The 15,205-nt window shown below is 43.6% G+C and overlaps 1 protein-coding gene and 1 long non-coding RNA gene across 8 annotated transcripts in view; one reads left to right on the forward strand and one right to left on the reverse strand.

The window, feature by feature from the left end:
• Positions 1 to 1,174: 1,174 nt before the first annotated feature.
• Positions 1,175 to 14,602, reverse strand: LOC129197531 (uncharacterized). 3 transcript variants are annotated; one of them, XR_008574340.1, is made up of 4 exons: positions 14,392 to 14,602; positions 4,318 to 4,410; positions 2,630 to 2,767; positions 1,175 to 1,321 (listed from the first exon to the last, which is right to left on the reverse strand). It is a non-coding gene; the product is annotated as an uncharacterized LOC129197531 (long non-coding RNA). The 3 variants fall into 3 exon arrangements; XR_008574337.1 differs by lacking the exon at positions 4,318 to 4,410 and having other exon boundaries at positions 1,175 to 1,309; positions 14,392 to 14,592; XR_008574336.1 differs by lacking the exon at positions 4,318 to 4,410 and having other exon boundaries at positions 14,392 to 14,592.
• GBE1 (1,4-alpha-glucan branching enzyme 1) overlaps positions 13,982 to 15,205 on the forward strand; it is a 173,573-nt gene continuing 172,349 nt past the window's right edge. The window contains exon 1 of one of the 5 annotated variants that reach the window (XM_054806013.1): positions 13,982 to 14,423. Coding sequence is in view for 1 of the 5 variants with exons in the window: in XM_054805988.1 (XP_054661963.1) it covers positions 14,320 to 14,423 (104 nt within the window). In the remaining 4 variants the exon portion in view is untranslated. The remainder of the gene's footprint in view (positions 14,424 to 15,205) is intronic. The other 4 variants (XM_054805983.1, XM_054805996.1, XM_054806030.1 and 1 more) reach the window with 4 other exon arrangements.

Raw genomic sequence — 15,205 nt, forward strand, 5'->3', positions numbered from 1 at the left:
TTTACAGAAAAGGAATGACTCCTTGTGCAACTCCTCACAAAACCAGGGAAGTATTTTGATGACACTTGTATCACATATTCCACAGTCCTGTCTCTTTACCAACATGCAATGAGATCATGGAGAAGCTGTAACGCCTATCTCATCCATCGGCATGGGGCTCAATTTTCTTCCGTGTAACTTTAAATTCCTTAGGCACAGCAATGCCACATGACCTACTGTAAAAAAAAGAAGGAAAAAAACCCCCACATTAAAACAAAAAAAGAGCTGGACAAGTGATAGGCAGAAGATACATATGCAAGCAAATAAAGCAAGGAAAAAACCTAAAAATTAGTATTGATTTGGAAGATTACAAATTTAAGAAAGGCAATGTTTATAAAAAGAGAGCTAGCATGAAAATTCCTAAAACATGAAAAGAATTATACTGGAGAAATCAGCTAAAAGGTTTTATTTCAAGCAATGTAATACAACTCAGAGTTCTTCAGAAGCATGCATGTACATCTCATACAGAGCTGCAAGTAACCCAGTAATTTGCACATAAACAGGAAAAGTCACAGTGTTAATAACTTGTAGTACTGTTAGAGTGGTTTCAACATACCAGAGTATACATTTTTGGCAAGCATGGAGACAAGATTAAAAGCAAGTCTGTTCATTTAAAAATACAAAGAATGTGTATGGTATTTTATAGTGCTAAGAAAAGGATAAGAAATAAAGTTGGTCTTGTTTTTTCCTCACTTTCAGGATGTCATCATTAGTCAGCCCTTTTAAATGTTAGGTATATCGGATTACTTAAGCCAGACTGATATTCACCATGAGCATCTTTTAATGGTATGATTGGAATAACAATTTGATTGTACAGCAGGTTATGTTTCTTGAGCACTGGAAGTTTCCTGGATCACAGGAAAGCAGTCACAATTCACAGAAATTAGATGTATGTACAAAAAACAAACCAGTGAAGATGGGAGTATGTTTGGAAATGACAATTAAAAAAGGAAGGAAATAGAATATAGAACTGAGGATAACTAATTTTTTGGCATTATGTAACACATATGATACGAATACATACAGAATTTTGGTGGATACTGCTAAATTATGTGCTTTTCAGCCAGACACACAAGTAATTTAAAGTAAAAGAAGCTAAAATATCCTATGTAAAATCACATAGGTAATACTTGCCCTTAAGTTCTGCACAGGAAGATTTTGTGTTCAGAGGATGATGGTCCTGATTTAGAGAATGAGTCAGCTCCCAGGATGGAAACCTTTGTGAGTTTTTCTTGAGCATGTGGTGAAACAGATGACAACATAGGAGTTACTGAGGAGACAACTGAAGGAGTCAATAGGTCAAGAAGCAACAGACAATTCATGAACTGTAAGAGCAATTAAGTATTTTAACTGTGCAGCTGAAACAGCAGGAGGAGGAAATAGAACAAATAAGTCTTAACAATTTGGACAATGATCTTATAAATGAAATAATATCTTCATTTGCATAAATTAATGCCTTAACTGCAAACAGTACAAGAGCCAGATAATGACCAACAGAAATAAGTCAGGAGAGGACTTAGTGTGGTTTGTGAGACTAAGTTTTAATGGAGGTAAGACATGAAAGACTTTTGAAAGGATTCGTTCTTTATAGTGTACTAACATGGCACTTTATAGCATACTAACTATTTACTACTGACCTGACTGACCAGAAACAGTGAACTCTATGACTGACAAAAAAATGTTAAATTTATAGAAGGTTGATATTAAGGCAAAAATATATACATATAACAATAATTTTGCCTAGAACACTGTGTTATGAGAGTCAGTGATGACACAAAGTAAATGGCAGATGAGTTCCAGAGATTCAGTATACCTACTGGTCCCTGTATTGTCATTTATCACAATTATTCATATTTCAGATTCTTTGAGGAAAAAGAGCTGGAATAAAACAAGACAAAAATATTTGTAATTTTTTACCAGGACAGAGCATTTTGAATACTTAAGTATTTCTACAGCATATTTATCTAAGAAGAGTTGGTTAATGTAAGAGAAGCACACAATTAGCTGATTTGCTCATGGCTCTGACATGGATGTTAGGCTTTTCATAACAGGTCAGAATTTTAACATAAATTTGGCAAATTCTGCAAAACCAGAACAAATTGGAAGAGACACTGGACTCAAGTTCTTTATATTCTATATTGACAAATGACTAAATTGCAGGCAGACTGTAAAATAGGCCTTTGTATTGCGACGTTATATATGTCTTCCATATATGATGTCTTCCATTTACAGATGTTTTACTCAAGTAGCTAAGTGACAAATTTGAACTTAATGATGAAATGACCGCCAGTTTTATACAGGTCTGCTGACTATGTATTTCAGCAAAACTACTGTGAATTTGAAAAATCAACCACTGCTCTCTAACCTGGCTCCTGGATTCTTCACTAAGGATTTACAGTTTTATATTGCTAAAACTACTGATTTTAGTAGAGTTAATGCTTATATAATAGTGGAATAAAATTGCAGAGGATGGCAGATATCTGCTGAGAGGTCTGGAGTAAAGATATTGTACAATATTCAAACTAGCTGGGAATCAATAAAGGGAGGCAGATGGTGTAAGGAAAAGGTTTAAAAATAAAACCAAACATACCCAAGACTGAGGAATTACAACTCCCCAACAAGAACATCATTGTTCTCTTTGTGAAGACCTCAGGGGCTGATGACTTGTCGTAAAGCAAGTCCCCTCTCTCGTCTGCATCAGGAAGACTTAAACTGCCAACATCAGGACCTAGAGGCACACAGGAAAGGTGACCATAATGTCAGAAAAGTGAGGCTTTTCTATATTAATCAGATAATTTTGACTGTTAGAATATTTACTGAACTAACAGTAAACTCTTAGTGTTATGTATATGGTGTAGTACACAAGATTTTGAGTGTAACAAATCAATGGGGAATATGGGCAAATCCTTCTGTGAACCATGCCAGTATGTTGGTGAGCAACCAACCCTCTGCAAAAATTTTTGTAGATGAAAGCCTACAGTCATCATAGAAGACCAACTGTGCATTCCTGTGTCCTGGCAGGTATCTCATTTACAGCAAAACAAATGAATTTTTGGCAGCCCAAGTGATTCAGGATCACTGAGGATCCGAGGAAAGCAGAAAACAGTAGTTACATTGTTCTATGGTCTGGCTGCGACTCACTCCAGGCAAACCTTGCCTGGGTAAGTGGCAGTCTCTGTGGTGGAAGGTGACAGTTTGCTGAAAATCTGAGAGAAAGAGGAGAAAATAGATGGCAGCCTGAGCAAGCTGATGATAGGTGGACACTGGATAGAAGTCCAAAGTTTTCTGATACTTCTTTTAAAGACCTCTGATCATAGTCCTAGGTGATCAGAGATCTCTGTCTCTGCTCCCTTCTCATGACCCAGCTGAGTACAGATTTTGTTTTTATTATGGTTTATCTCTAAAGGACAAAATCAGGTAGACTGGCAGGGGAATCAAGGAAGGAGAAAACCCAATCCAACCCCTTACTAGACATGCCCACGCTGCTTCTAGAAACATCCACCCTCCTCTCCTTTTTAGAAGAAATGGCTGAGCTGAGGGAATGGCATATTCAGCAGGAACTAAGTCTTTGAGGTACAGATTCTTGCAAATCAGTCAGTTCCAGTGGCAACTGACTACTATGAGTAGATGTATTACAGGTTAAAAAGAAGACTGGAATTTGCAAGATTGTATCATCTGGATGATCACAAGCCAAAAGAAAGCAGAGATGTATTAGAAGCAGAAAAAGTTGTCAGGCTCTGTTCAAAGTTTTGTGCACAACAGAGTTGGACAAGCCTTGAATTAGGACCAGGGTGCATTTAAAGAGCTGTAGTGGATGTCCTGGACACAAAAATGCATTTAGTTTTAGGGCCTATAGATACTGGCACAGTATGGAATGAGCTAGCAACCCATATGAGGGAAGAAGTGATCTAGGGGACACTAAATAATAGTAAACAAGAAAAAAAAAAAACACAAAAAAATCCACAAGAATGTATGACTTAGAAGCTGTAAAAACCGTTACTTTTCCCAGCATTTACTCTCAAATATTCTTCTTTGGTAAAAGTAGCAACAGGTGGATGACAAAGTAAAAAGAAGCAGAAAAGTAGTCCATGCACATATGCAGTGGTAGCAAATAGTGTAGTAAGAAAACAGTCAGACCTAACACAGACACACACATGGAAACAACGTGAGAAAACTGGGGAAGAGATGCAGTACTGGGACAATATTTCCAAGCCCCTGACCAGATCACTAACTGAAGGCTGTCATAAGGAAAAAGGCAATTAATCGCTTATGCCTCACCTTTACAAACACCAAAGTACGACCTGCTCATTGGGGATGACCTGCCGTCTTGGAACTAAGGGACAAGCGGAAAAGGAAGAGCCTGGATGTTGCCTGAGAAGGTAATATAATGCAAAAAGATTGAATACCTGGCACAGGCTTTGATCTGTGCAATTCAGAAGGATATTCTGATCATTAGAGAATCACAGAATCATAGAATGGTTTGGGTTTGAAGGGACCTCAAAGACCATCTAGTTCCAACCCCCCTGCCATGGGCAGGGACACCCTCCACTAGACCACGTTGCCCAAAGCCCCATCCAGCCTGGCCTTGAACACTTCCAGGGATGGGGCCTCCACAACCTCTCTGGGCAACCTGTTCCAGTGCCTCACCTCCCAAAACAAAAACAGATGGAGGATTACTAAAGTTATCTAATAATACAAAGTAAATTTTCTTACTATGTAGTAATAAAGTAGTTGTTTCATTACTATATACTTCAACATAAGTATTCAGGAAACAGAAATGCAGGTAATTAACCTGGATATCCTCAGAAACTCATATTGAGGGAGGTGCTTTGGCCTGGATAACTAAGATAACTATTAATAATAACATTTGCTTATCTTCCACAGATAGCGTAGTATAACCAATCCCTTCCAAATGTATGCACACTGTAAGCTGCATATCGCTTAGTTTTCTTTACTGCATATTTTTATTGATACATGTATATAGGAAAAGTTAAAGCCATACTACTTTGAACTCAAATACCATGGCTGAGTTTAAAAACAAGAACAAAATACGAACCTAGGTAATGAGACAAAGGATCCAACCTAAAGGATTCATCTCCAAACAGGAGAAAACTTGTTTCTCTGTGTGAAGACAAATGTATTCTTACTAATCTATCCTAACAAAAAATGTGTGTGTGTATGTGTTTGTTTTGGATGAAGCTTTCTATATGTATAAAATAGAGAATTTTGAGCGCTCTAAGAAGAAAAGGTGAATCACCAAGGTTTAAAAATACTTCCCATGGAAAATTGTATTGCATACAATACAATCACCAATGGCAACGGACTGCATATCTTTAAGTGTAGTTTATGACATTGGGACTGTGAAGACTGCACCTTCATTTATTGTACTGGGGATATTTTCAGACATGTAGAAAATAGTAGAAATCAGGGGTCCCTAAGCTGATAGGGTATCAAAATGTTACTTATGTTTATAATACGTAACCTTGCATGATTATTCAACTATAGCTAATCAAGTAACTTTGGAAGTCTACAGCTATAGCATTTCTGAGATGAGAAATGTGCATTTATGAAGATGGATTATTGAACATGATAGAAGTTCTTCATAGTCTTTTTAGGCAGATTCCAGAAAAACAACTACTCAAGACATGCATTACATATATAAGGATATTAGTTGTCAATATTTTGACAATTGCTTAGATCAGAATTTGACCAAAACGTGGTTATGAAATTGCTTCAGTCATTGTGCCATTATCTATACAGGATTCAGTTTTGTTCATATACATTCAGAAATCACTGTGTACTATCTCATAGTGTGTAACATGCCCAATGCTAGGCACACATGCAATGTAAAGATACAAATTACATCGTTACCTTACAAGTAAGGCTATGGTCTCTGACATCTACAGAAACCTGAAGTTAACTTTACACCCTACGATTGTAATTTTAGTTTTTCTACTAGCTTCTGTGATTGTACAATGGTTATACATCATTGTACCTTCAGACCCTTAAGTGTTATCATAACAAAAGACCATACAGGAAAAAATGATTGTTTTCAAGAATCGTTACTCAGTCCTGTTAAGAAGCCTTGAGTCATAGGAGAGTTTGGAACATCTCCGCTGAACTCATGTAACAATTGGCCTGTGTTTAGCAGACCATCTATCAAAAAGGGGAATTTTAGCCTGGTACATGTGATTTTTTGCCATTGCCATTGCTTGCCTAGTGCCTGAGTGACTATTGCTAAAGCCATGTGAACTTGCATCTCTGAGTGCCACTGGGGGGAGGATTTGACAGCCCTGGGCAGTCCCTGCATGACCAACAGCATCCTTAATGTCAATTGCATCTGGAAGAGGCTGTTGTGTAGTTGTCAGACTTCAGCTGGGAACCTCAAAATTGAGGAGGGAGACACCCGCCCCTCCCACGAACATCAAGCTGTGTGTGGCAAAGACCTCAGGAGGCCAATGACTTGTCATAGCACATATGCTCGCATCTGCCTGAGGAAGACTTAAACTGTCACCCGTAGGACCTAGAGGCAGACTGGGAAGGGGGGCATAACATTAAGAGAAAAGGCATAGGTTCTAGAATGTTCTCTGTATAACAATTGTGTTGGGTTTGCGTGGCAGGGTTTTGGTAGCGGGGGGGCTACAGGGGTGGCTTCTGTGAGAAGCTGCTAGAAGCTCCCCCTGTGTCTGACAGAGCCAATGCCAGCCGGCTCCAAGACGGGCCCGCTGCTGGCCTAGGCCAAGCCAATCAGCGCCTCTGTGATAACATATTTAAGAAGTAGAAAAACACTTTGAGAGAGAGAGCTTTTGCAGCCGGAGAGAGGAGTGAGAAGATGTAAGAAACTCTGCAGACACCAAGGTCAGTGCAGATGGAGGGGGAGGAGGAGCTCCAGGCGCCGGAGCAGAGATCCCCCTGCAGCCAGTGGTGAAGGCCATGGTGAAGCAGGCTGTCCCCCTGCAGCCCATGGAGGAAGGATGAGGGGGTGTAGCGATTCCACCTGCAGCCCGTGGAGGACCCCACGCCGGAGCAGGTGGAGGCACCTGAAGGAGGCTGCGGCCCGTGGGAAGCCCACGCTGGAGCAAGTTCCAGGCCGGACCGGTGGACCCGTGAAGAGGGGAGCCCACGCCAGGGCAGGTTTGCTGGCAGGACTTGTGACCCCGTGGGGGACCCCACGCTGGAGCAGTTTGCTCCTGAAGGTCTGCACCCCGTGAGAGGGACTCCATGCTGGAGCAGGGGAACGATGAGAGGAGTCCTCCCCCTGAGGATGAAGAAGCGGCAGAAACACCATGAGATGAACTGACCATAACCCCCATTCCCCGTCCCCCTGTGCTGCTGAGGGGGGGAAGGTTGAAGCCGGCAGTGAAGTTGAGCCCAGGAAGATGGGAGGGGTGGGGGGAGGTGTTTTAAGAGTTGATTTTATTTTCTCATTCCTCTACTCTGTTTTTGCCTAGTAATAAATTAGATGAATTCCCTCTCTAAGTTTGGTCTGTTTTGCTCGTGACGATAATTAGTGAGTGATCTCTCCCTGTCCTTATCTCGACCTGCAAGCATTTCGTTATGCCTTTTCTCCCCTGTTTAGTGAATGAGGGGAGTGAGAGAGAGGCTCTGGTGGGCACCTGGCCCCCAGCCAGGCTCAACCCACCACAACAATTTAAATTTAGCTATTAATAATGGTGGGGTGTTTTTTCCATATTAATCAGACAATTTGGACAATTATACTGTTAAAACATTTATTGGACTAACAGTAAATTCTTAGTTCCATTTATGGTTTTCTCTTCTGCCTATAGCAAGATTTTGAGTGTCGCACTAAGGAACTTGTCCCTGTCCCATCTTTCTGTTCATTCGAAACACTGTTGGTCACACCTGAGAATCGATTTGGTCAACTGCCACCTACTGCCATTGAAAACTAAACCACAACTAATACTGCCAAGATCTAAAAGACTGTCAGCAGAAAGCATTTTGGACTTCTAAAAGTTCTGTACTTCACAGAAAATTTGCACCAGATTCATCTGCTTTTAGTGTGGTGAACTCGGTATACACTTAAATTCATGAATGCAACTTGGGTACTATTCTGCTTTTTGAAAACTAAGATAGTTCTACACATACTAATGAATTTTTATTGACGGAGCTGTCAGAGCATTAGCAATATGCATCTCCTCCTTTCTTCTCACCTTACTTGACCTCCCCAAGGATTAGATGTGTTACCCTTTGAACGAGTATCTGGCAACCTCACTTTCTTTTCTGAGTAAAAGGCCAGACAGCCTAAATGCCTGTAGTGTTTCAGGGAGGAATGTGAGACTATGCAACCAGCCTTCAAGAGACCTCCTAGGTCTCCTGATTATTTCTCAGAGATTTTAGGAAAGACCTGGCAATGAACAACCAGAAAGAAAAATTGCTGCTGAAGCTCTGGTGTTTCACTCTTAATTCTAAGTGTATTGGATATAAACCATACAATATTTAGCTAGCGTTAATAAGTTGCTTGTTTAATAGCAATATACTGTTACAGAAGCCTGTTGCAATAATAGCACGAATGTTCCTCTGGGACAACTATCCTGGAGAGCTCAAGCTACTTATTTCCTAAGTGTTAGAGATAAACACACATTGGTAAGAGAGAGGTGACAGTTATCAAGTGTTATGAGTATGGCATTAAGGAGAGAGTCCCAAACATTTTATGTTCTTCCCCCACACATAAACATATATGCAATCACCAGAAAATAGTAGTGTTGGCAGTTGTAGGTTGTTACTATTGGTGGTAATTACTTTTAGAAATACATATAGAAGGCATAAATACAACAGAGTATATACAACGTCCAAAAATATTATGACATTCCTAAAGTCTTCCTGTATTTTGTATCTGTGAAGTGTTTCACAAATTCTTACTTGAAACTAAAGACTTTCTGCTAAATAAAATCTTTTTTTTCTTTTTTAGTGAGGCTCACAGGCATTTTCGCAACAAATATTGTTCTACATCTGCTGATATTTTTTAATTGGTATCACACTTTGAAGTGTCTTGATTACTGTGTAAACAACTATGAAAGATATTTACATTTTTTGATACTCTGTTATACAAAATAAGGACACCAAATCATAATAATACTGCAATATTGTGAAAGCAAGAAGCAGCCATTATCTAGGACTTTTCACTCTGCTCTGCATGGAAAGTGCAAATGGCATTCCCATCAACTGTGCTTACTGGAAACTGACAAGCCTGAAACTGGCTTTTTAGTATTTCCAATTGTATATTAGTTTTGATCTTTAAAGACCTGTTGTTATTTAAAGCTCCTGATACCATGACAGGCCGGAGGTTAAGACCTTAAAAGATAGTCTCAATGAATACCCTACATTCCTTAAAAAACCTAAACCCCAAAATGAACCCCGCAAACCTATAAACAAGCTAATGGGTCTATCAATGGAATGTTTGCTGCAATTTTCAATTGTTTGATATGTGCTTTGCTCTTCATATGTAATCAAATAATTGAATCTTTGCTAGAAGTGCAGTTTTAATTATGGAACTGTGACATGCTGTTGAGGTCTTGCTTTGGCAGCAGCTGTGCAACAGTGACCATTTCTTCACCATTTCTTTTCTCCTATGTGTTTCACCTTGGAGAATCTAAAGATAGGGATAAGTAGCTTGTTCAGTCTCCATTCCCAGTGTTTGACCTGTCTGAGAAGACTACCAAGATAAATGATAATTTTTTTAAGAGGGGCAGGGGGGGCATTTGTGTTGGGTCCAGATGACAACTGTGCAATTAATTTCTTCCGGATTCTTGAACAAATAATAGGGGTAAGTATGGCTGGCCAATGGGGCAAAATAAGCTAGTTTTCTTTCAAAATTTGAACTCCATTTTGTGTTATGTACTGAACATACAGAAACCAGTCCAAAGGTGGGAAGCTGCAACGTGTACTGTAACATGCTCAGATGTCTGACACCTCTATAAAGGACACAGGGAAGCCTTCAAGAATCCATTCTTCTGGAATAATGAAACACGAATCTTTTTGAACAGCTGCCTCTGTCCACAGGTCCATCTTTTCTTGACAGTGCCCATTGTGGGATCCAGTATCAGCACAGGGGAGAGCTCATGTGTTCCTGTGTTCCTCAGTCCTTGGCCACGGACTGTTTCTCATCTTTAAGACATCAAAAGGTGCAATGGCAATAAAAAATGCATACCTCTCCTCACATGCAAGCAAGCAAAGTGCACCAACCACACCTAGATGTAAAAAGGCTTTCAGGAAAAGGCATTAGGAGGAGTTCTGCCCAGATTGAAATGGTGACAAATCTTGGATATAGCCTTTAAGTATTGAATTGAAATATACAATTTCATGGACGTGCCTTGTGACTTGTCACTTCGAGAGAGCAGTAAGTCTTAAATGTTCTCAGCAGCAGAGTTAAAAAACATCTTGCTGTCTCTGGTACCTGCCATCTCTTCTCAGATGGATTAAACTAGGAGTCTACAGGCTGCCCGCAGCTAAAACAGAGCACAGCTGATAGAATAAGCTAATGAGTACTTTGTGGTATGTGGGACCACACTGTAGTATCCAGGTATGGATGTTTGCAATGCCCCATTTATGTCTATACTGGAATAAAAACCAGGCACGTATCATCCTTGGCCATTGCCCTCTTTCTCTCCCTCCAGGCTAGAAGGTAATTCCAGCAAACCCTCACCATATTCCTGCTCTGGGCAATCTGAGAACCAGCATGGCAGGAAACACACTGTAACTCATGTATGAGTTATGTGTCTCATAGCTGTGGGATTGAGCAGTCTAGAAATTAGCAGTAGTGCATGACAGCCGTAGTGTAGAATCCTGTTCTCCAAAGATGACTCTGAGTGGTCTGGAAGCATCTTATGGAGCCAGGCCAGGACCAGGGACCAGCTCTGCTCTGAGCCACCTGGTTTACAAGTACCTGGAGCTCAGGAACTGGCTCTACAAGAGCCAGTCATGGACAGACATGCCACAGATCTGTTCTGGCTGAGAAACTAACAGACAACATTGATGAGGGAGAATCTGAACCAGTGCCTTAATGAAAAAAGATTTTTTCCTAACCTACTTCCTACAGTTTCACATCTCTCTTGTCTTTTGCAAAATAAGTGTAAGATATTAGTGAATCAAAATGGAGGCACTGCATGACAAGAGTAGCTATTTTCTCTTCCTTAAATGCTTTCCAAATCTTGAATGTTCTTTAATCCAAAAATTTGATTTCTACTTGAACTTTGCTATTTTAAAAAAACCCTAAATTGATGTTATAATAATTGTGCAGTGACTGCTCAGCATTGCTATGCAACATTTTAAAGTATACATAACTTAAACACGAGCATCCTTTGAAAGACTAGAGTGGATTGATGTACTCCAGCCTCAGTGATAACTGGGTGCCAGACACATGCCTTAGACACCACTCCTATATGATCCACTGCTGTCCCCCCAAAAGAGCAGTTACTACAAACAGTCCTCCTCTTCCTACTTTTCTACTGGCGACAGCAGCTGCCAGCTTTGTATCAATCTCTGACAAAATGCACAAAGACGCATTCAGCTGTTGCGACATTATTAATTGTTTGAACTGCCATATTTGCCTCCAGGTAGAGGACTAAATGGCAGTGTCCTGAGAACCAACGTCGGCCTTTGAGTCTTAGCTAGATCATGGTGTAATAGATGAACACAATAATATATACCTATATGCAGGCAGTTTTGAGTTACTTGTGACAAATAAAATCATGCCCAAGTTGTAAACTGAAACATAAGTAGATACAAATGATACGGTTATCAATTTCCCAGTTCAGAGAGTGTTAAATTTAGCATTTGGGCTTTGTCTATTATAGGGACAGGGGCTATGTGAAGAATTTAACTTCCTGAAGTTCAAGGTTGCTTGGATATGAGGCTGGGTACTGTGTCATTTCTACTTAAAATCTTCCAAATGAAGGTTAAGAAGGGGTCTCTGTCTTCAGGGAGCCAAAAGTCACAGCTATATTCCTACTGTTTACACAAACTGCTAATGCTGATTAATCTCTCTCTTATGTTTATGCCAAACAGCTAGTAATGGTGCTGTGAACTAGCTTGAGCTTCCTGACAATGAAGAAAACCAAAGAGACTGCTAAGAGTGAAGCTGCTGTTTCCTGCCCTCGTGAATTCAAAGGTTGGAGGAATTGCCCTCCTACCTCCACTTCAACAGCAGGTGACCTCTCCAGTACCAAACACCTGGAAGCACTAAAGCAGCAGCACAGATAACATGTAAGTAGTCTAAAAAACCAGTTGCCTGGTTCTTGATAATCAGCTGGAATTTCTCTCCTTTTAGTTTGCCAAACTAGTTAACCGTGAGAAAGAGAGTGACACATTCGCAAAGGAACAGGATGCACCTAGTATGATGCAAAAAGCAAGAATAAGAAGATGGTAAGAGTTGTTAAACTTTGCTTTAGTACAGGCAGTGGAATCACTGCCATGGAGAAAGTTTTGAGAAGCACAGGTAATTTTAAAAACAGTTTTTCAGTCTCCAGTGAGACTGAAGACATGGTGGACACTGGGAAAAAAAGAAATCCTCGTCTATCAGAGCTGGATATGATAGGTAGTTCTGCCAAAGCACAGATCCTGCTTCTTTCAATAACCAAACAAAAACCGCCTGGACCTCCTGCTGGGGCAACTGCTATAGCAAACCGTATGAGTATTGCCCTTAGGATAGGGAATACTTGTCACACTCCATAAGGAACAAGGACAAAAGTACTTGGATTTTAGATAGTGCTGCAAGGAGGGAAATATGGTGTAGTTAAACGTACACTGTTGATGAAATAAGTCTCTATGGAAACTTTCACTATAGCCAATTTTGAGTAAAGGAATAAAGGAATTGCTAGTGTTTATCACACACTGTGCCGTTAGTTATCTGGCAGGCAGGAAGGGGAAGCAGCACTAAAATTCAAAGGAAGCTAAGATAGAGGAGAAGAGTTACAAACTAAGGATAACAATTTAGGAGATGATTCTGGAAACAAGGTAAGGTATCTAGGAGCTGAAAAATTTATAAACCATGGCTGAAAAGCATTCAAAAGAGGCCTCTAAATAAACGTTCTCACTACATGTCTAAACAAAGCAAAATTGCTGGACCTTAAATAAAAGTGCTAAATGCTGGCCTAGAGGCATGGTCAGGCTAGTGATTAGTTGCCTTGGATATTTGGTGGCCTATCCAAAAATGAGACATGCTGATATTAGGTCAAAAACTTCCACAGCAATCTACCTGTGCTATTCAGCATTTAGAGCTGCATTAGGATCAGCTGAATTAATCTTACTTTGCTTAGGATTCTTTATGCGTCCAGTAAAGCGACATTTTGCTGTACAGACACGGTGTTTATGAGAACTCATGGATGCCCCCGGAGTCTTGTTTTGCTGAGCTTGTCTGTGAGCACGCCAGCACCCTATCAAACAGTCCAGAAATTTATTCCAGCACTCATCATGACACCAAATCTGGTTGGGGGGTGTGTGTGTGTGTTGGTGTGTGGGGTTTTTTTGTGTGTGTGGGAATGCAGAGTTCACTCGGCAGCAGACACACTGAAAAAGACATCAAAGAGGCACTAGGAAAACAAACTAGGGACCGCCGAGAGCGACGGCAGACATCCTCCTCCTGCCGGCTCGGCTCTGCCCGCCCTGCCGGGGAGGTCGGCTCTGCCAGCTGCTGTTTTTATTTCCCGTACTGACAGAGCACAGCTCGCCCCCGCACCTCACCGCGCAGCCCAGTAGCAGCGGCATCTCGGGCCGCCGCTCGGGGCCCCGCAACGAGGGCAGCAGCGCTCCCTCGTCTCGGGCGGCTCCGACAGCGCCACGGCCCAGGGCCGGCCCGCGCTCACCCGGCAGGCCGCCGCCTCCGCCCGCCCCGACATCTCGCACCGTTTGGGAGAGAACGGCTTTTTACATTCGCACCCCCCCCCCATTACCGCTATTATTCCCCTGCAGGCAGAGCGCCGGGCTGCGAAACTAAACCCCTCACTAGTCCACGTCAAGAGGAGGCAGGGATAAAGTCCCCTCAATACCCCCCAGACTCCCCGAGGCACCCAGAGCCCCGACACCACCGCACCGTGGAAGGGAGGGCGGGGGTGGGGGGGGGCGGCGCGGCCCAGGCTGCTGGCACAGAGGGCGGGGAGGGGCGGCGGAGGCGGCCGCCTCCCGACCCCGGCGGGCTGCCCCGGCCGGTGGGCGGCGCCGGGTGGTGAGAGGCAGGGGGCGCCTCTCCCGTCCGCCCGCCCCGGCCCCCCTCCCTGGGTGTATATAGCGGCGGCGCGGCGCGGCGCGAATCCTGCGGCGGGCAAAATGGCAGCCGCCGTCAGCACGCAACCCCCGCAGCCGCTGAAGCTGCCGCAGCTGCTGGAGCGGGACCCCTACCTGGCCCCCTTCGAGACGGACTTCCAGCGCAGGTACCGCCCCGGCCCGCCCGCCTGCCGGCGGCCTAGGCCTCTGTCGTGGGGAGGGGGGTGCCGCCTCGACAGGGCGAGGGGCGGCGGGCGAGCAGGCGGCGACCGCCCGCCTCTGGGGGCGCCGGGGCGGGCGGGGGGAGCGGCGGGGCGAGCGGTGTCCCCTCCCCCTCCCTCCTCTTCCTGTGGCAGGGGGGGCTGTCCCTCAGCCAGCGCCGGGGCGGCTCCGCTTCCCGCCCCGCCGGCGGCGGGGGGGGGACGGACCTGCAGCGGGGTTTCGCGCCGGCCCTTTCGACAGAGGCGTCTCCAGCGCGGGCGGAGCTGCCCCGGGGGCCCGGCGAGGCCTCCTGACCCGAGCATGGCGCGCCGCTGCAGGGAGGCCTCCGCCGCGGGCCTCTCCGCCGCCGTCGCCAGCGTTGTGGGAGGCCAGGCCGTTACGTCCCGTCCTCCGCAGCCTCTCCGGCATTTTAGGCGTTTTCGTTGTCCCCCTTCGACCCGGCTAAAAGCGGCATTGCTGCATTACGACGGGGTGGGGTGGGGTGGTTCACAGGCGAGTCCGGCCCTTGGAGTGCAGGCAGGTGCGGCGCGCGGGGAAGCGCCGGGGACAGCTTGTGAGGGCGGATAGCCGAGCCGCTGTCGCTAACAAAAATGTTTTTCAGTCCAGCTGTGGTAAGCTGTAAACAACCTGCTCATGAATCACTTCTTTTTTTGGAGAATTTTCCTTTCTGAGCATTTTTGGAGCTATTCCTGTAACCCCAGCTCAGCTGTCCGTCAGACTTGGGAAC

Source organism: Grus americana, chromosome 1 (genome assembly GCF_028858705.1).
Source record: "Grus americana isolate bGruAme1 chromosome 1, bGruAme1.mat, whole genome shotgun sequence".
In the NCBI taxonomy this organism is placed as follows: domain Eukaryota; kingdom Metazoa; phylum Chordata; class Aves; order Gruiformes; family Gruidae; genus Grus; species Grus americana.